We start from the raw sequence: 22,048 nt of genomic DNA, 5'->3' as shown, positions 1-22,048 counted from the left end.
CATATACTATTTACCCTTTGCATAAGGCTTTTTTCTCCTGGGGAGAACTAGAGATCCTGGGACCCCTTTTGAGTAGCAGATGCAAGTATGGACTTATCCTTAGAAAAACTGACAAGCTCTAATGCTCTGGTATTTGGGATGGCATGGGGAGTGGAATTCATAAATCAGGTGAAGCCTTTGCAAGGTAAGAATGTTTGCTTCAAAATATAATCACGTGGTGTATAAGCTGGGGTTTATGGAGCAATGTGTCTCCAATATATGCTAAGCCTTTCCAAGCATTGTATCGTTTGACCACCCAAAAAGGGGATGATTCTGACTATTCCCATTTTATAGACAAGAGACTGAGGCTCAGAGAAGGGAAGAACTTAGCCAGCCCCGCAGTGGCCAAATTGGCGGCTGTGTACCATCAAAGGCAGGCACATCTGTACAACCTGACTTCAGAGTCACAACTCAAAATGAGCACCCTAATATGAAGTTATGCAGAGATTTACTATGGGAACCCCAAGGTCGCCCACCAAAGTCGTCATGATGCTGGGTGCTCTTGGCCAGCGAGGGTGTTGTCTTTGAGTTTCTTTCTTTTTTCTTGGTCACGCCGTATGGCATGCGGGATCTTAGTTCCCTGACCGGGGATTGAACCCATGCCCCTTGAAATGGAAGCTCAGAGTCTTAATCACTGGACCGCCAGGGAAGTCCCAACCTTTGAGATTCTTGGTGCTGCTCACATCAGACAGCCCTGTTAGAATCAATGGTGGGAATTCATGTCACTTCTTCGTGTCCCCCTAGTCTGCCCAGTGAGATGGAGCAGCTAGAATTCACAGTGCTTTTCTCCACCTCCCTGGTGGGGTGAGACCTGAGTCATAAAATGGTTGCGAAGCACTTTGTAGATGAGAATGATGGGAGTGATTATTATTTGCTGAGCTAAAATCCCGCTTGGGGTGAACTGCCCCCATCCCTTGAGGGTCCATACACGTTAGATCGGAATCATTTCCCCAAGCGTATCAGAAAGTTAATAAATCGGGAAGGCTCTTGTGGGATGTGGGGGGTGTCCTCTTTTCATTCTGATCGCAGATTAAAGTGCTTGTGAGAGGAGGAATTTGCTTGCAAGAACAGATTTTACAGTCTCCAGCCTTGCCCTTGTGCACTGCTTTAGTGGTTGGAGAAAGGCTGCCAGAAACTGAGTAAGCATCGCCAGGGGAAAACAACAACAGAAACTCACCCCCTCCTCAGCACCCCAGCACCCCTGCCACCTGCTCCCGTGAAAAGGCCAATTCAGTCGGCTGCAGTGGAAAACATTCTCGGGGCCTTTCGTTAGCTGGCGGCCGGCTGCGATGCCGTTTGGCTGTGGATTTCAATATTCCCTTGTAACGTTTTACAACCCAGAGCCGGCGACAATGGCGTCATTCATTGCATCCGCTCACGTGGAACAGAATGTGAGAGAGTGGTGGAGCTGGGAGAAGCTGGTTGGTGGCCCTAGTACCCAGGGTAAACTGGGGTTGTCGGGTCCCTGTGTCCAGGCTGGGCAGATCGTGTCTGTGTCAGCCAGTGCAGTGGGATTTGACTTTTGGTAAAGCAGGAATGATGGACAGTTGGATCGGTAGAGGTTGATGTTACCTGATAAAACCAATACCTAACTCTAGTACCCTCAAAGATGCTCTGTGTGACAGAAGTGTCGTGTTGCCCTAGCAGTGATGGGAAGGCAACGATTGCCTATTATCAAGTGTAAGTTGGGAAAAGTTTTGGAATAGCACTGACCCCGGGTGCAGCTCAGCTTTACCTCTTCTTAGCTAGGTGTTCTGGGACCTCTCTGAGTCTCATTTCTTTTCTTTGTCTCTAAAGTAAATGTCATCATACGGATGAAATGGGATTCTTGCCAGGATCAAATGAGGGAAAGCATATAAGTCAACCACTGCAGTGGCTGGAGAGCTGCCCCCATGACTCAGTGGTAAAGAATCCGCCTGCAATGCAGGAGACCTGTGTTTGATCCCTGGGTTGGGAAGAGCCCCTGGAGAAGGGAATGGCAAGCCACTCCAGTATTCTTGCCTGGAGAATCCCCATGGACAGAGGAGCCTGGTGGATTACAGTCCATAGGGTTGCAAGAGAGTCAGACGTGACTGAGTGATTAAAAAACAACAGCCATGGCTGGAACAGTAGGATGCACAAAAAAACAATGTAAATGATAGGGAGGAAGATGAGGATGAGGAAGGTAGTGGTGATGGTGAGAATGGTCATGCTGATAATGATGATGTTGGTGAAAACAATAGCCCCCAGTTGCTATTCTCTTCCCAGACCCATGAGGGCTTTTCAACTGTCCTTTTAATTCTCTGCTGCCTGTATTCTTGAATGATGCTGCCTGTACACTTGAATGATGTAGAGGAAAATAGGTCATCTTCTCCTCATGGGGACTTTAGAGGCTTTTGCTGTGTTGCTACTCACGAGTTCCTTTGATTCGTGCATTGATGAGCCCAGGAAAAATGATCCTGGGAATTTCCTGGTGGTCCAGTGGTTAGGACTCTGTGCTTTCACTGTTGAGGACCCGGGTTCAATCCCTGGTTGGGGAACTAAGATCCCACAAGCCACGTGGCATGGTCAGAAAAAGAGAAATGATCCCAAATGGTGTTTATTGGGACCCTTTTCTTCTCTTTGCCTCTGTTACTCTATCCTGACTGAGAAGTCACTCCACTCTTCTATGCCTCAATTTTGACACCTGCCAGGTGGATTTGGGGATGTTGTATTGCAGACACCAGGGGAGACATGCGTGGTTGATGGTGGGGCTGATGTTTCAAGCTCCTGAGAGAGAAACATACTGAGAGGGACAAGTGGTTATTGAGATAATATGCCTTTCCCACTTCTGTGAGTATTAGTAATCAAAAACAGGATTTGGCTTTTCCAGAGGGTAATTTTGCAATCTGGCAGTGCCGGAAGGGAGAATTCCACGGAGTCCATTGATACATTCTCTTGTAAATTCCCTCAGCCAACATTTTTTAAGAGTTATTTTCTTTAATTAAAAAAAAAAAACCATCCCCATTAAGAATATCAAACTAAAAAGAGACTTCTCCTTCCCTATTGGATCTCTGACAGCCTACTACTCGAACTAAGCAAGATTTAAATTGAATTGCTAGCAAGATTTGCAACTTTTTTGTTTTATTATTATAATGATTTTTCTTCTTCTTCTTTTTTTTTTCCATTACGTAGCTTCAGCTGCCAAGCGAGAACTATAAAGCTAACTTCATTCCTTTCAGCCTCCTGGCCCCAGGGGGAGAGTCTGAGCAGTGGAGCTGCTCAGTATGGCTCCAGCTTTGGTTCTGAAATGACACAGTCCACAGGAAGGCTGGGCTAGGAAACCCCAGGGTGTCATGAGTGTGTCTGTATCCTCACGGAAACTTGGCAGACACTCTGTTGTCCCGTCTGGTCACTCTGACGTGGTTTGTGATGACAAACAAAGGCAGGGGCCCAGAGTGGGAGATTGTCACACCCCTGAGAGGTGGGTGAAATGAGAGAGGAGTCTTAGGCTCCAAACCCCTGCACCCCTAAAAGCATATTATGTTTTAAAAATGGAAAGAGGTCAGTAGGAAATTATCTAGAAGTAACTTGGAGACAGTTGGGTTAGAATTCTGGTGGTGTCTCTTTCTAGCTCTGGGACCCTGGGCAAGTTATTTCATCTCCCTGGGCCTCGGTTTTCTAATCTGTAAAATGGGGATAAGAGCAGTCCCCACTTCAGAGGGTCACAGAGAGGATGAAGGGGGTGAATGCAGCGTCCTTCAAAATGTGCTAAGCGTTGTGCTCTTTGTACGTGGTATAATTTCAGGTGTACTTTTAAACATTTCAAATAGGTAAGTGTTTTTATTTTAATTGCATTAGAGGACCTTGCACCACAAACCCTTTAATGTCATGGCTGTTATTACTCGGCGTAAGGCAAAGCTCATTTAGGCAAATAATTCATTTAAAAATGGAGTAAGGTGAAGAATGGTTGGTTCACAGCAAACATCATAGCTAAGTTCAGGATTTCCTGATTCGTATATCTTCTACAGAGGGATTCTTATCCTGGGTGGGGCCCTGGGCTCCTCTGGCAGTCTGGGGAAGCTCAGGGATCCCATCTCAGAAGAATCTGATTAAATGTGTAAAATAAGATGCATTGATTGCCAAGGAAGCCCATTATATTAACACAGAGTGATCAAACTCTTTTCTAAATGGCGACATAGTAACATATGCACTTCATAAATGTCTTAAGTAATGGGGACCTAGTAGCAGATTGAAAATAACTGTAATTTTGAAGTCATCATGAGCGTAAGTGGTATCTGGAGACCTGTACAGCTGCAGCAAGATGGGAAGTTATTTTGTTTCTGTTGATGACAGTCGCTAGGGCTGCTAACTCAACTGTGGCTTGATGCCGACACCCGTTACAGAAAGAGATACTGAATTCCAATTCAGGATTACTGAAAATAAAGACATCATCTTGAAAATCCAAGTTTACACCCATGAGTTTTTCCCCAAAGTTGAGACCTCCATGTTCAGGAGACAGGCTTATGGCACGGCTCCCTCCCGAGAAATTTTATGAGCTGGAAGCGCGAGTCATCTTGTAACGGCGGTCATGACAGCTTCTACTATGTGCCAGACATTTTCTAGAGTATGTTATTGGATAATTTCAACGATCTTGAGAGATAACTGATGCTCAGAGAGATGGACTGTCTTGTCTAAGATCACACAGCTGTTAAGATGGTAGGTCTGATACAGAATGCACTTTTGCCTGAATCTAATATCTTTTTTCTTCCCACTATACCCTGATTCTTAGATACTCAAATAAAAATCAGAGTTCAGTGAGTGGGTTATCAGGGAAGGGAAGGTGTCTGGGGGACTCAGGGCTGGCTGCTGTGGTTTCTTCAGATCATCTCTTTATTTCCCCATTTTGCAGGTGACGCTTAGCTAGGTGACCTGCTTTATCCTATCTCACTGAGTTGGCAAGGATATTGGACCAGGAGTGCTACAGGCTCAGTGGGGTGGAGGACCCAACGGAAGGTATTGCGTGAAAAATGGACATTTCAGGACTTTCCTGGTGGTCCAGTGGTTAAGATCCTGTGCTCCCATTGCAGGGGGCACAACTTCGATCCCTGGTTGGGGAACTAAGATCCCACATGCTGCGGGGCAAAAAAAAAAAAAAAAAAAAAAGGACAAGGAAGCACTTTTTTTAAATGTTAAAAAAAAATTAGAAGGGACATTTCCCCAGAAGTAGCAGCTTTTCTGGATCCACAGATGACAAGATCAGATTCAAATCCTTTTCTGTCCTCCTCACTCCCAGGGACCTCTCTTGGGAGAAATGTGGGGGAAGCTTTGAATATCTTCTACTTCATTTTCATTTTGCTTTCCAACCAAGGAAGATCTTCCCCTGTGAATTTCACCTCTGTTTCCATTGCCTTTTGTTGCCCGAGGTGGTGTGGAGGGTGGGGGACGTGGGAGGATGAATGGAGAACCTGGAGGGTCACACGTTGTCGTCCAGGAGACTGCAAGCACTTCTTTTATCTTGCGTGTATCCCTCCTAGACTAGTCCTCCTGCTCTGCTGTGATTAAAATTATATTAATAGTTTATATAGTATTCTATTAACAATTAGTAATAATTATTATTTTCAACACGGAAATATTCATCTAAACTTCATAAATGGTGGTGGTGGTTTAGTCACTAAGTCATGTCTGACTCTTGTGACCCCATGGACTGTAGCCTGCCAGGCTCCTCGTCCGTGGGATTCTCCAGGCAACAATACTGGAGTGGGTTGCCATTTCTTTCTCCAGAAACCTCATAAATGCTCACTGTAAAAAGAATCAAACAATGCAGATGTGCAAAAAGTAACGTTTAGTAGCTCAGTCGTGTCCAACTCTTTTACAACGCTATGGACTGTAACCCGCCAGGCTTCTCTGTCCAGGGATTTCCTAGGCAAGAATACTGGGATGGGTTGCCATTTCCTTCTCCAGGGAGTCTTCCCGACCCAGGGATGGAACCCGAGTCTCCTGCATTGGCAGGTGGGTTCTTTACCACTGAGCCACGAGGAAAGCCTGCATAAAAGTAATAAGTTGATCTAAAAGTTCTCCCATAACCCCAGCTTCTGGAGGGACCATGTTATATCCTACCTCTTTGACTTCGTTTATCTTGCACAGATTTATGAATTTATTCATAAACAGACTTCTCATTATTTTCAAAGGTTGCATGAATATTCCACCATCTAGCTCTGTCAGAGTTGACTCAGCCATTAATGAGGACATTTAGACTGTTTCCAGTTTCTTCCCTTTGTTCTGGAGAAGGAAATGGCAACCCACTCCAGTCTTCTTGCCCGGAGAATACAGTGGGCAGAGGAGCCTGGACAGGCTGCAGTCCATGGGGTCACAAAGAGTCAGACGTGACCAAACAAGTGAATACTTGCACTTTCATAGACCATGCAGTGGAGAAAAATCCTCATACTTACCTTCTTAGGAAAATCCATAGTAATGGGATTGCTTGGTCCACCTTATTAAAAATTTCAAAAATGAACGCCATCAGGAATTCCCTGGTGATCAGATGGTTAGAACTCAGTGATTTCACTCCCATGGCCCTGGGTTGAATCCCTGGTCTGGGAACTAAGATCCTGCAAGTTGCGTGGTATGGCCAAAAAAAAAACAAAAAAAACAAAGAGTGATATCATATTGCTTTCCAGAAAAGATGGGCTGATCACCTTATCCACGCTGTACTAGTTACTGTCCTGAGCAAGATATCCTTTCTGATCCCAAACACTGGCAGCCCTCTTCTCTTAGTGGATGTGAGAACGTTATGGGTTGGACTCTTCTCTTCTTTAACACCCTGGACATTTCTGTCAGTTATTCCTTTTACCTTTGAGCTTCTCTGCAAATTCTCACTCAGTCCCTCCTTCACTCACCTGGTTTCCTTTGGGGCTCTTGGTGATACTCAGCTCCACTTTCCTCCTTTCCAGGGCAGGTTTCTGTTGAATTGCCTGAGCTCTTATGAAGACAAAATAGGAATACCTGAAAGCTAAAGGGAAGGGAATGTGGGGGGACCTATCATAAAAGTGTGAGGGACCAGGAGTTTCCCTGGTGGTCCAGTGGTGAAGAATCCACCTGCCAATGCAGGAGACACGGGTTTGATCCCTGGTCTGGGAGAATCCGACATGCCGTGGAGCAGCTAAGCCCATGTGCCACAACTACTGAAGCCCACGCACCTGGAGCCCATCCTCTGCAGCCAGAGAAGCCCGTGCACCGTAACCAAAGAGTAGTCCCCGCTCGCTGCAGCTAGGGAAAGCCCATGCAGCAACGAAGACCCGGCACAGCCGGTAGATGAATAAATAAAAATAATGAAAAAGAGAGTATGAGGGACCAGATTTTGAGCGCCTTGGTAGAGGCTGTCCATATGGCATTGTATGCTGAGGTTTAGAAAGGCTGTGGTCCATATGGCATTGTACACTGAGGTTTAGAAAGGCTGTGGTCCAGTGGTGGAGATGAGACCCGACTCTGGACCTGCCTCTCCTTAGATCCCAGGCTCTGTTCTCTATCTTCTCTGTCCTCTTTCTTTTCCTCTTCCTGCCCCCCTCCCCCACACTGTGTCTCCAAAACTGTGACAGTCCTGCTGACGGCTGTCATTTGTTGTGACAAATGCCACTGTAAGGCTTTCACATGTATTAACTCATTTCTTCTCTCAACAATCCTTTGAACCTAGATTTTGTTTATTATCCCTTTTTTACAGGTGGGGAACCAAGGGACAGAGAGGTGAAGTATTTTCAGAGGCAATAAGTACAGCAACTCAAAAGGAAATTCTAAGGCACAGGCAGCAAACTCTTCAGATTGGGGTGACCTGGATTTTTCTGTGACTACCCTAGATGGTCAGCTGCCATTCTTGATTAATGTTAGGGAAAGACCACAGCCCCATTTTAAAGATGGAGACCAAGAAGTTAAGTCTTAGTGACTTCTCAGCTCTTTAGCATTTGAATTAGGGAATGCAAAGACATCTAGAATAGGGTGAATATTTCAACTGACATGTCTTTGTTGATTTTTAGGAGGAATTCTGAACTGGGGGTGCTCATTTACCTTTTGGCATATGTATAGAGCTGTTCGTGAACCAACTTGCCTAATGTGTAAGACATGAAAAGATGGTGACCAAACGTATATGTCCATGACATAGGATGCACTTGAGCATAACCGTATCTCTCCATTCATCAAAGATCCCTTTGTTTCTTATTCTGTGGTTATTTTCCCAGTGGATTCTTTGACCCTGTGGTTCAGACAATGAAAAGATCTCTATCATGCCACTGATCGATGTCATTTTGTATCTTCTCTCTTTCAGTAAAGAATATCCTGTGGTTCCCAGGAGCACAGTGAGACAGAAAGTGGCCTCCAACCACAGTCCTTTCAGTAGTGAGCCTCGAGCTCTGTCTGCCTCATCCAACTTGGGGTCCCAGTACCAGTGTGAGAATGGCGTGTCTGGCCCCTCCCAGGACCTCCTGCCCCCACCCAACCCGTACCCGCTGCCCCAGGAGCACAGCCAAATTTACCATTGCACCAAGAGGAAAGGTGAGTGCGACTGTGCTGCCCACCTGGCCACTTTCTTTTCTTCTTCTTTCCCTTGAAGAAAGGAAATCCACCTAACTACATGTGTATTTATTTTTAAAATGTAAGCAGTGCACTGAGAGACTGAGAGAATGTAAAAGAGTCAAACCATTCTGGTACAGCAAAAGATTCCTTTGACACATCTCTGCCAGGTTCTAGCCCCTTCCTTGAGGAAAGCTTATTTGAAATGTTCAGACGCATTTATTTATTTACACTTGCACGTACACACAAATACAGAGTTTTGCTTTTACTTTTAATTGTTGATATCATACTGTACCTATTTTGCAACTTGTATTTCTTAAAATTTTAGAATATATTGTATTTTTTTAACTTTTTATTTTATATAGGAATATAGTTAATGAAAGGGCTTCCCTGGTAGCTCAGCTGGTAAAGAATCCACCTGCAGTGCGGGAGACCAGGCTTCAATTCCTGGGTCGAGAAGATCTGCTGGAGAAGGGATAGGCTACCCACTCCAGTATTCTTAGGCTTCCCTGGTGACTCAGCTGGTAAAGAATCTGCCTGCAGTGTGAGAGACCTGGGTTCAGTTCCTCATTTGAGAAGATCCCCTGGAGGAGGGAAAGGCTACACACTCCAATATTCTGGCCTGAGAATTCCATGGACTGTATAGTCCATGGGATCGCAGAGTCGGACACAACTGAACGATTTTCACTTTCATGGTTAATGAACAATGTTGTGTTGGTTTAAGGTGTACAGTAGAGTGAATCAGTCATACATATACATGTTTTGATTCTTTTTTAAATTCTTTTCCTATTTAGGTTGTTACATAATATTGTGTAGAGCTCCCTGTGCTCTACAGTAGCATACACTGTAGATGTCTTTTCATGACCCTAGAACAGCCTCATTCTTTTTAGCTGCTGAAAGGAAATATTACCCCAAAAGGATAAAGCCAAGTTTATGTTTTCAAGGGTAGTCAGGGAGTATGCTTTCAGAGTCTTGGTTGTATTATAAGCCTATAACTTACACTCCAGGGAACCTCCTTGGAATTTGATGTGCTATTTAGTCCTTGGGCAAGGTTTTTCCCAAGTGAATTCTGAGCTCTTCTTTCTTTTCCAGATCAATACCAAAAAAAAAAGAGAGGGAGAAAAGAAAATCATGATAGATTTTGCCTCCTGTGCATCCCCTCTTTAAATCTCCTAGGCTGTTGTCTGAGACATCTCATCATTTCCTTTGCCTAATGAGAAATGGATGACTTCTTCCTAAGCTATCTGAGTCCAGAGGGGAAGTTAAGGCAGGAAATTTCGGGTGGCACATTTTCCAAGGCAGAATCGAAGGTGTGGATGTGGGCAGTGGGGCCAGGGAAACAGATTCGAGTCTCAACTCTGCCACCCACTTCCTGGATGAGCTCAGGCAGGTGTCTGGGCAGTGGGGCCAGGGAAACAGATTCGAGTCTCAACTCTGCCACCAACTTCCTGGATGAGCTCAGGCAGGTGTCCTAGCCTCTCCGGGCATCAGTTTCTCACTTTGTAAATGGTGCTAAGCTCCTGAAAGCAGTTGGTGCTTGGTGAGCACCCCATGGGTGGCAGCGAAGTGAATCCCAGGAGGAAGTAAAGAGACGGCTGCTCATTTAGGTGAAGGTTTGGGAAGACAGACATAAGGGGAGGGGACTGTGCAACCTCCTGCCTACACCTGTGATTTTCAGAGTCAGACTAGTGAGATAAATCTGACCTTTGCCATTTTCACATGTTTATGATTAGGGGAAAGTTACTTAGTCAGTGCCTCTAATCCTCACAACAGACCTCTGTAGATTGCAGCCCACAATTGGACCTGTCTCCTTGGCTTGGTGTGAGGAGGCTATGAAATCAGCGCTAGGTTGACTTAATAAACCAGCTCTGTTTTGCTCCAGACGGTCCATGGTCCCATCATCAGAGTGCTCCCTGTTGGATCTCAAAGCCCCATCAGCCAACACGACGCCTTTCAAAGTCCAGTGGTGCCTGGACCTTCTTTTTTGACCTGAGAAAAGGAACACAGTTTGGCTATTTGACATTTACCAAAGTCACGTTTTGAAAGAGGGAAGAGCTGTCATGGGTCCAAACATGGGGCTGGGGAGCTGACCCGGTGAGACCAGGCTTTCCAGACTTACCTGAAGCCCATCCAGACTCTTGGATCTGGAAGGCCTGAGCAGCATCAGCCCCTCAGACCCCCTGGCCCGACTCCCAGCACGCCCGCTGCTGGATGGGCTGGAGCCCAGATGCCTGCAATATGCCTCTTCAGGCACAATCAGGGGTTAAGAATGTCCTGTAGAGCATAGATCCCGGTGCAGAGATGCTGTTTCATATTATATTTCAGGGAGCCCTGCCGAGGTTCCAGGCTACAACCTTTTCAGGAACATTATTAAGTAGGCACTGTTATATAAACCCATTTTACAAATAGGGAACCCGAGGGAAAATTGTGAGCTGATAGTTGTTTTTTTTTCTTTTAATTAATTAATTTATTTTAATTGGAGGCTAATTACTTTACAATATTGTAGTGGTTTTTGCCATACATTGACATGAATCAGCCATGGGTGTACATGTGTCCCCATCCTGAACCCCCACCCACCTCCCTCCCCACCCCATCCCTCAGGGTTGTCCCAGTGCACTGGCTTTGAGCGCCCTGTTTCATGCATCGAGCTTGGACTGGTGATCTATTTCACATATGGTAATATACATGTTTCAATGCTATTCTCTCAAATCATCCCACCCTTGCTTTCTCCCACAGAGTCCAAAAGTCTGTTCTTTATATCTGTGTCTCTTTTGTGGTCTAGCATATAGGGTGATGGTTACCATCTTTCTAAATTCCATATATATGCGTTAATATACTGTATTAGTGTTTTTCTTTCTGACTTACTTCATTGATGTTCTTTTTTTTAAAGCTACTTTAAAAAATATTTTATTTATTTTTATTTACTTATTTATTTTGGCTGCATTGGGTCTTCGTTGCTGCGTGTGGGCTGCTCTCTAGCTGCGGCGCTTGGGCTTCTCATTGCAGTGGCTTCTCTTGTTGGGGAGCACAGGCTCTAGGGAGCGCGGGTTTCCGTATATGCAGCATGTGGGCTCAGTGGTTGTGGCTCCCAGGCTGTAGAGCACAGGCTCAGTTGCCCTGCGGCATGTGGAATCTTCCCAGACCAGGGATCGAACCTGTGACCCCTGCATTGGCAGGCAGACTCTCAACCTCTGGACCACCAGGGAAGTCCGAACTGATGGTTCTTAAAGGCAGAGTTTGAACCCACGCCTGGCCTGCAGACTCTGCCTGGACTGTGAACCATCACCGTACCTGTCTCCATTACCTTTGCTTATGAGCTGCAGTCTCCAAATTTCATCGTCCCACTAGAGATCTGCTCTTGAGATTGGGTCCTATTTGCTGATGAAGAGCTCACAGGTTTGAATTAAAGAGTTCTTTCAATTAAATTGATGCCAGACCTAGTTACAAAGAATCAGGGTGCTGTTTTAGGTTCGATATTGATAGCAGCATCCTTGGAAATGCACTCCTGGAGGATACAGGAGGAAGGCTTTGAATGCAAGGCTGTGAACCTCTTTGGGTGATGGGAGTGGTTGTCCTGCACGTGGTGCTTTGCTGGGATCCTTGCGTGAGCTTGGAATCGACTTGAGGTGGCCCCCAGGAAAGCTGGAGTTGGTGGCTGGTCCACTGCAGTCTCCCCCAGCAGCTGATACTTCCCAGCAGCATGATGGTGGGTAACTTGCTTCAGCTTTCTGAGCCTCAGCCAGCTTTTCTGCAGAATAGGGGAGGACAGTAGCGCTTACGCTGCAGGGTTGTCATGAGATGAAATGAGATAATCCCGGTGATGCACTTGAGAACCTGGTACCTATAAGTCCTCTACTGAAGGTGAGCTCACAGCTGCCCTGACTTTGGGAAACGCACACCGTTTCAAGCAGTTCAGACATTACTATGACTTGTTACTGACTTGTTTGATGGCAGTGGAAATCCAATGCTATGGAGATACACAAAGTGCTAACAGAAAGCAAAGTGGGGGACTTCCCTGGTGGCCCAGTGGTTGAGAATCCACACTTCCAATGCAGGGGACGTGAGTTCAATCCCTGGTTGGGAAACTGAGATCCTGTATGCCACGGGGCAGCCGAATCTGGGCATCATGCTGTAACAAAGATCGGACACAGCCAAATAAATAAGTGTTTTTAAAAAGTTATTAAAGAAAAAACAGCCAAGTGGATTATTGGACTAGAGTGGGGTGTCAGGGAAGAATTTCAGCTGAGGTCTATGGAGAGTGGGTGTCATATATGAGATTGGGGAGCCAAGTAGGTGTCTAGGCATAGAGAAGAGCAGACCCTTGGAAAATGGGGAGGCCCCTCTCACTGGGGGAGTGGACATAAGGCCAGCATGGTTTGAAGACAGAACAGGGAAGAGTGATGGGAGAGAAGGCTGCTGAGGAAGGCAGGACCAGCACAATGCTAGCCCTTGTGAGCCACTTTGAAGGGTTCGGATTTTATTTTTATCTTTATCTTTATCTTTATCTTTATCTTTAACACTGACGGGTGGCCTTTGCAGGGGCTTGAATCCATGAGGGATGTGATTTTGGTTTTGTTTTGAGCCAGTCCCTTTGCTGTGATTGAACTGATGCCAGGGATGGTTCATAGGCTCCAAGGTGTGTGAGATGGTGATGGCTCAGACCAAGGAGTGTGGAGAAGAGCTGGAGATGTCAGAGGAGTCAGGACGTTGCGACTGGTTGCAGATAACAAGGTGAAGGATTGCCCCCTCTTTGACAGATGTGGACCCTGAGGCTCAGAGAGATGGAATAACTGGCACAGAGTCACCCAGCGAGTAAGCAGCTCCGCCCCCTGATTCATTCTGAGGTCTGTGCACTTGGGGTGCAGGGCTCATTTTACCTTTGCAGAAACCTCTGCCCCTCTTGCCTCGCTCTACCCAGAAAAGACAGCTCCTAGGGACAGAGAACATTCCAGCCAAGCTCCATCTGTCCTGCCTGCCTGCCTCGGAGACGACAAAAAGCAATTCATCATCAGCCTCCATTGTAAAGCGATAAGGAATCAGCCGAGGTTTCCTTCCAGTTTGGGACTCCCGTTAAGTGATAACTCCATGGGTGGCTTCTCTCCCACCCCGGCCCCTGCCTGCCCCACTATCTGACTTCCCCTCATTGTCTGTCTCCTTTCCAACCGGCCCAGGAGGCAGCCCCAGTGAAATGTCAAAGGACCAGGCCAGCCGGGGGGCCCCTTGTGTTTGGACCCAGCTGTCTCCAAACTATCTCTCCTGATGGGAGGAGCTAAAAAAGCTGGGAAAGTGTTTTATCAACGCCACTCAATCACATCCAGTTCACCCGGGCCTGGGAGACCACTTGTCTGTCTTTCTCTCTCCTTCCCACCCTGACAGCCCTCCCCAAGCACTGGAAACCAGAGGCGACCCAAATAAAGGTTTTAGCAAAGCCAGTTATTGCACTGGATACTGAGAAGGAAAGGGGAGTGAAATTGGGTACCGTTAAGGGCTTTGCATTTCCTCAGCCTCCTTGGTTTTTAGAGCAACCCCACACCCTTTCCTTCACTGGAGTCTCCCTGTAGTCTTTGAGTCACAGGAGATGCCTTCCACCCCTGTGGCAAATAGGAGGCAAATAGAGGAATAAGAGCTTGGGATAGATTCCCAAGGTTATATGGCTGATGAGTGGCCAATCCAGGCTGCAGTCATCAAATAAATATTAATGGCACACTTTATACCGGGCACTGTGCTGTATGCTGAAGATAAGGGGAGAGAGATGGCAAAGGTCTCTATTCCCAGGAAGCTTGTATTCTCACTGGGGGAGACTGATAGCAAGCAAGTCAGTACATCCCATGGCTTTGGATAGTGACTCACTGAGATTTGAACTGGAGTCTTTGATTCCCAGTCTTCCCACAGTACCATCCAAGTTCTTTTTACTTTAAGGTTAAGAGCTAACACCATGGGGACAAACACATACATACCAATCCATCCATCCATCCAACTATCTATCCATCTGTCTGTCCATCCATACATCTGTTCATCCACCTACCCATCCATTCATCCATCTGTCCTTCCATCTATCTATCTGTCCATCCATCTATCCATTCATCTGTCCATCCATCCATCCACCCATCCATCCATCTATCCACCCATCCATCTATTCATCTACCCATCCATCTATTCATCCATCTGTCGTTCCATCTATCTATCTGTCCATCCATCTGTCCATCCATCTATCCATCCATCCATCCATTCATTCATCCATCCAAAGAATCAAGGTTACCACCTGTTCATAGTCTCTGAACACAGTGGGTTTCTTGAAGGCTGGAAGGCTGGGGCCATCTATCAGAAAGAGCACTGTTCAGAGTCATAAGGCCTGAATTAGAGTTCTACTTCTGACTTGGCAAAGGTCACTCGGCTAAGGAGTGGCATTTCATCTCTCTGCCTCCAGTGTCTTTATCTGTGAAGACTCCCCCACAATCTTTCATCTGAATGAACTCCATCAGCAAGGGAAGTGACCTGTTTGGCAATGGTGAAAATCTTTGCTCAATGGGATCAGAGATTTGAAATTAGCTTTATGAGTTTCCTAGCTCTGGAGTTCACCCAAATACCTTCCAGTATTGGACGACCTTCACAGAGCCGTCTATCCAGTCTTCCAAGAGGGGAAAGAGAGTAGAATTGTATTACTTGGACAGATAAGATTGGAATACTTAGTTTAAATACAAGGAAAATAGAAACTAGACTGCACTATTATTATCTCAATTCCTACATGAAATTTATCTATCATCTTCATGTATAATGGGTTTCCCTGACTGCTCAGTGGTAAAGAATCTGCCTTTGATACAGGAGCCTCAGGAGACTCAGATTTGATCCCTGGGTTGGGAAGATCCCCTGGAGAAGGGAATGGCACCCCACTTCAGTATTCTTGCCTAGAGAATCCCACAGACAGAGGAGCCTGGTGGGCTACAGTCCATGAGGTCTCAAAGAGTTGGACACGACTGAAGTGACTTAGCACATTAGCACCCTGTGTATAATACAAACAAGATCTGAGATTTGAAGGTCTAGGGGTTTGCCCAAGGTTATGTATCCAGTGAGTCAAGAGACATAACTCAGTGCCCTAAAATCTGTATCCTGGCTTCATCATTAAAGCCATTTTATCCAGAATCAACAACATCCGGAAACATGCCAGGCACTAGGGTTTTTCACGATGTGGTGTGGTGATCGGTGGTAAGAATCAGGAAGAGCTTTACTGTTATCCAAGGGACTCAGCTGGGTTTTGGACATTTGAAGTGTAATTGACCACCCATATACAGCTTTCTGAAAGCAAGCTGTGGACTCATCTCATCAAGGACTTGACCTTTGACTGCAGCCCATTCCCTCAACTGTGGAAGATAAGCAGGACTCGCCTGGGACAGATGTATTTGCTGTTGATCAGTTATCAGGCTTCCAATAAAAAGATAGAAACCAAGCCATCACAAAAATAAACACAGAGATTACATCCCAAGCATTTATCGTGACCAGTGTGAAGTTTTGATCCTAGCTTTGGAATTTTGTTAGAGTATGATGAGGATCAAGAGAAACTGGAGAATGCTTAAGTCCTGTTTCCGTCAATAACCCAGCATCAAGTTTTTCTTAGGACTCTGCATCAGATCTTTGGAGTATTAAGCCTTGGAATGTGTAATTTTACGATTTTCAAAAATGTGGCTCTGGCCTTTTTCATATTATCCTTCCTTGTTTTACTTGTAACCAATCTGGAAGGGGATCAGAAACTTGGGACTGGTTAGTTTGCCTTTTTTTTTCTCTTGCCAAGGGTACCCTGCAGCTGTACTTTCTATTATTGAAAAGGGGAACACCCTGGTTAAATGGAAAACCCAAAGGTTATTATTCCAGCAACAATGGAAACATTCAGATTTATGGATCTGAGGGGTGGAGGGAAGGAAGAATGGAGGGAAGGAATTGAAGGAGGAGGTGGCCAGGACAAAAATAAATAAATAAATGGTGTGTAGCAGTGTCCTTAAGATGCCCCCAAAATACTGGGTTGAAAAGTGAAAAATATGGACCCTTGCTCATCTGGATGTCTTCAAACATCTGGATGGTTGGCATCATATAGCTAGAACACCTGGAGGAAAGATGATTGCATTTTTCAATTTTTGGGGACCAGTGTTTGAGTATCCTATGGGTCCCAGATGTGTCCCAGAAAGTTTAGCTGAAAATAAGCACTTGCTATTAGATGGGTAAAACCTAGATGTGAAGATACACGTTTGGGGGGAGATTTCGGAGGTACCTGGGGGTATCACCTGGAGAATGATGAGAGTGGAGGTGTTGGGTGGAACCCACATCCAAGCTACCCTAGTTGGCATGGGCTCTTGGCTTATAGTCCAGTGCTAAGCCGTGGGACTTACTGGGGGGAGAAGACTGACTTGAAGATTTACCCCTAAGGACTACCTGCTCATCACAGTGTCAGCCTCCTGCTCTTGTAGGTCCTGCCCTCGTTCCCTTGCCCCTGGATGGGGAAGGATGGAGAGGAGCCAAGGATGTGCTCTGAGCAGGACCGCAGCAGTTGACCAGCGCCTGGTAGGGGCTTGGTGAGGGCTAAGTCAGTATTTGTTGGGAGGCTGAAGGAGTGGCATTGGATAGGAGAAATCTAGAGAGCTGGAGGCAAGGTGCGGTCGGCAAAGTGAATTAGTCATGTCTTTGATTTCAGCTTCCACTCCTTCCCAGCTGCATGGCCTTGAGCAGGTCACTTCTCTGAGCTTTGGTTTCTGCCTCTTAGAGCCGAGAATGAGAACAGCCACCTCGAGGAATGACGGTGAGATTGGAGTTAGGTCACTTAGTAGGTGTTCAATAAATTCTAGCTCTTATTTCCTTCCTTATTTAGTCCTATGTCCTGCCATCAACCATCATTGTGCTCACAGGTGTGGGAGTGTCCCAGGGTTTCACTTTTCTTCACACCCCAAACATGGCATATTTCCTTTTTTTTATATAGACTTTTTTTTTTTTTAAGAGGCAAGTATGTTCTTTTATTGTAAAGTTTAGGCATGAAAGATAGAGTGGCTTACCCAGACCGTATCACCATTTGACAGCACAGCTGGGAAAAGACTCTGTTTTCTAAGTCTAGTTCTCAATTATTATCGGCATATTTCTTGGTGTTGTTCATTAGAAAGAGATCGGAAGTGAGGAAAGAAAAATCTCCAGCTTGGGGAGTAAAATCCCAGCCAAGGAATGAATCCGTGTGAGGTTTATGCCTCAGTAGAAACTCCCTAGGACTGCTTCCCCTGAAGGAAACACCTGGAGGTGTGTTATTACGGAGGGGGTCTGCCAGGACACAGGTGGTGTTACCCTGGCAACACGAGCTGCCCTGGGTGATGGATACAGGAGATTTCCATGCTCGATACTATTATGCCTGAGTTGCGCAGTGAGGTAAGTATTGCTGACTCTGATTCGAAGATGGTAAAAAGGAGTCCCAGAGATGGCAGATACCTTGGTAGTATCCCACCGATATTAAGTAAAAGGGCCAGAGTCAGGCTCATGCATGTCTAGGTTTTTTAACTGAGGTCTGCATCTTAGGGAGTCTTTGAGCCCCTTGAAGTTGTATGCATTGCTTTTGTCTATGCCTACAGTTCTCAAAATGTTGTCCTTCAGTGTTTTTTTCCTAGGAGAGAGCCCAACACTTTTGTTAGAACCCAAGGGGGTCGGTGACCCCAAAGTAGTTAAGGGAGACCCTCTTTCAGAGACAGAACTCTCTATCCATTGCTCTCTCTTAGGGATTAATTAGTGCCCACAGGAGGGAAGTGACTTGCTTGGCGAGGAAACGGTGACACAGTAATTGTACTGTACCAATTACCGTGTCCATTACCAACTCCACCGATCCTAACTAGGCCCTTCCTTGTTCACATGAGATGTCAGGAAGGGGTTTGGGGATTCATTCCAGTTTCCATCCATGAATCCGTCTGTCCACTCACTGTTCCATCCATTCCAGAAGTATCTGCTGCATGTCTTAATGTCTAGCATGGATTGAAGAGCAGGGATTTTATCATCAGATTCCTAGGATGCTAATCCCAACTCCGCTGTTTATCAGCCATAGAGGACCATGGGCAAGATTTTTTTATTATTGTTGTCGTTCAGTCACTCAGTCATGTCTGACTCTTTGCGACTCCGTGGACTGAGCACACCAGGCTCCCCTGTCCTTCGCTATCTCCCGGAGTTGGCTCAGATTCATGTCCATCGAATCGGTGATGCCATCCAGCCATCTCATCTCCTGTCATCCCCTTCTCCTTACAGTCACTTTACAACGCCATGCTAGTTTCTCCTGTACAGCAAAACGAATCGGCCTCACATATGCATGTATCCCCTCCTTTTTGGACTTCCTATGCAGGTCACCATGGTGCATCAGGCAGGTTTCTCAACCTCTGTGTGTCTCCTTTCTCTCGTCTGTAAGATGAGGATACTAAGAAAACACACCTCATGGGGTTGTTGAGATTAAATGGGTGACCTCATGAAGAGTACTCAGAACGGTGACAGACAGTAAGCCCTGTAGTGTTTTTATTGTTATGGTTGATGCTGTTGTTATTGTTATTAGGTATAAGCCCCAGGTTCTGGGAAGATAGTGGTGGGTGTTCCAGACCATATGTTGCCTTCCTGAAATTTACATGCTGGGGAGGAAGAGAATAATAATAATTGTCATTTATTGAACGTTTCCTTGTACCAAGCTCTGGACTAAGTACTTAAGCTATATTTTCCTATTTCATTAGAGCTTCCCTTTCTAGTGCCGTTATGACTCTTTCCATTTTATAGGTGAAGAAGCTGAGCTCAATCTCCCCAGCTTACTAGAAACTATACAAAGCATCTTCTATAACAATTGCATTAATGTTCTACTGAGGGAATACACTGAAATTTATTTTTTAAAAAAGAAACTGGGCTCGGAAAGGTCAAACTGTTTGCTTAGGGCTCCGTAGCCCAAAGTCTTAGCCGTGACAGGCCATCCCCTTAATGATCAGAACGGAGGTTGGAGCTAATCATCTTCCAGACTTAATCCTTCCATCCTTGGGCCAAATGGCTGTCTCAGCCTTGAGCTGTGGGGTGGCTGGTCCCTGGCCTCATGGGTGTCTGTCGTCCTGTCTTCCCACAGATGAAGAATGTTCCAGCACAGACCATCCCTATAAGAAGCCCTACATGGAGACATCACCTAGCGAGGAGGACCCCTTCTACCGCTCTGGCTACCCCCAGCAGCAGGGCCTGGGTGCCTCCTACCGGACAGAGTCAGCCCAGCGGCAGGCCTGCATGTACGCCAGCTCCGCGCCCCCCAGCGAGCCCGTGCCCAGCCTGGAGGACATTAGCTGCAACGCCTGGCCCAGTATGTCCTCATACAGCAGCTGCACGGTCACCACCGTGCAGCCCATGGACAGGCTACCCTATCAGCACTTCTCCGCCCACTTCACCTCGGGGCCCCTGGTCCCCCGGCTGGCCAGCATGGCCAACCACGGCTCCCCGCAGCTCGGAGAGGGAATGTTCCAGCACCAGACCTCCGTGGCCCACCAGCCTGTGGTCAGGCAGTGCGGGCCTCAGACTGGCCTCCAGTCCCCAGGCAGCCTTCAGGCGTCGGAGTTTCTGTACTCTCACGGTGTACCAAGGACCCTGTCCCCGCATCAGTACCACTCCGCCGTGCACGGAGTCGGCATGGTTCCAGAGTGGAATGACAACAGCTAAGGCCAGGCCTGCTCCTCTGCTGCCATTTCCAGAGGGAGGGGAGAGAGTGGGAGAGAGAGACAGCCACAGGGAGAACCCCACGGAAGAGATGTCTCATTTCACCCTGCATTCACGTCTGCACTTGAGAACTGCCCCTGCCCCCACACCCCCCACCCCGACACTGATGTAATCAGTCGCTTGAAACCACAATTCAAAAAATGTGACTTTGTTTTGTCTCAAAACTAAAAAACGACAAGAAGAGATGAGTCCCCACCCTCCCCCGCCCCCCTCCACGACCACCACCCTCCTCGACCGGCCACAATCACACCACCTCCAGGACGCCCTCCCTGATTTCTTCTTTTGGACTCCAGAAAGTCCTGCCTCCTGGAGTGTTTGATCCTCATGCGTAGTTGGAGTCCTTCCCTGTCTTGGTGTTAATGTTGACGTTGTTATATAATAAATAATAATATATTTTTTTTTCTTTCAATTTTCTTAATGGGACCCAGTCCCTTATTTGGGGGAGGTCTGAGGCAAGTATGTTTCAAGATATGTACTTGTGGGGTTCCCCTCAAATACTCCTCCAACCCCCCAAACCTAAATTGGCCACCCTCCCTCTTGACTAAGAAATTACCTACCTCTGCCAGGGATGTTTCTGCCAAGCTTCCCTGCGCCCCAGCTTCTCTCTGATCTTGGCCTCCCTTCCCCATCCTCACGGAGCCCAGGTTTGCCTCCTGCCCACCAGTGGGGTCAGGATAACGCCCGACTCCATCTGGCGTCCTATCTCACTCGGCCCTCCCGTCTCCGCGTCCTTCCCGCCCGCTGAAACGTGGCCTATACCTTCCCAACCGGAAATCTCGCTTTGAAAAACTTAAAAAGCCCCGGTTTACATGCGGGCAGAACTGTGATAAGGAAGGCGCAAGCTCTGTGCTGACAAGCGTTGTGAAAAAGCCAAAATAAATATTCGTCCTGATAACCAAAAAAAAAAACCAACAAAGCCAGCCCCCAGCTTCCAAACCTCCATCACCGCCGCCGATGACCCAAACTGGATACAAAAGCACCACCACCATCCCTAAAGAAGAAGCCAGACTTATTCACTGAGGCGCGTTCTCCAAAGACATCACACCAGCAGCAAATGCAGACCCTAAACTGTGGTTACTGAAAGCAGAAAATGGTATTAAAAGAAAGTGTGTAAGTAAAACGTTATTGCAGGGTTCTTCAGATGTAATATTTTACTGGTACTATTTATTTATAAATAGGAGTTCTAATTAAGTAATAACCTGAAACGGAATCCAGCATGGGAGCTGGCCAAAAGCTTTTAATTTTATTGATACTCAAAACCAAGTTTGCATTTTTCCTTCCCTTTCAAATGTGCTTTGCTTTCATGATTAAAAAAAGTTATTGTGTTTTTTTTTTTAAACTGACCCTAATAAAGAGAACAGGGTAATATGTGAGACTGCGTATGTTCAAGTACGTAAGAGTGTGTGAGTCTGTTTGTCATTCAGTGTCTTTCTGCGATTATGTCTTTTTATGTTGCTAAGGGCGGGGTGGGATGAGAATTAAGTACTCGTTTCGTATATTTGTGTGCCAGTTAATGCCTAATAAATACCATGTGCTTTAAAAAGTACAAGGGACTTGAACACCCATTTTTTCCCCCTGTGTTCTTTCAATGGACTGAATTGAGAGGAGATTCAGTGGAGGAAACAGAAGTTGTCTGGCAGGTGAATTTTTCACCCCATCTGCTTTCTCCAGCTGTTCTCAGGGGTGTTTGGAATCCTGTATTCAAGCATGATGGAGCTGAATGTGTTTATCCACTGACTTAGACTTCTGG

At 46.3% G+C, this 22,048-nt stretch overlaps 1 protein-coding gene across 2 annotated transcripts in view; it reads left to right on the top strand.

The window, feature by feature from the left end:
• The window catches only part of TBX5 (T-box transcription factor 5), a 53,037-nt gene extending 31,823 nt beyond the window's left edge, over window positions 1-21,214 (top strand). For both annotated transcript variants that reach the window (XM_005895581.2, XM_005895580.2), the window contains exons 8-9: window positions 8,315-8,541; window positions 19,664-21,214. In XM_005895581.2, coding sequence (XP_005895643.1) covers window positions 8,315-8,541; window positions 19,664-20,241 — 805 coding nt within the window. In that variant the 3' untranslated portion in view covers window positions 20,242-21,214. The remainder of the gene's footprint in view (window positions 1-8,314; window positions 8,542-19,663) is intronic.
• The last annotated feature ends 834 nt before the right edge of the window (window positions 21,215-22,048 follow it).

This window comes from Bos mutus, chromosome 17, assembly GCF_027580195.1.
Source record: "Bos mutus isolate GX-2022 chromosome 17, NWIPB_WYAK_1.1, whole genome shotgun sequence".
Lineage (NCBI taxonomy): Eukaryota > Metazoa > Chordata > Mammalia > Artiodactyla > Bovidae > Bos > Bos mutus.
The sequence above is the reverse complement of the archived record's forward strand: the minus strand, read 5'-3'. Positions and strand labels throughout refer to the sequence as shown.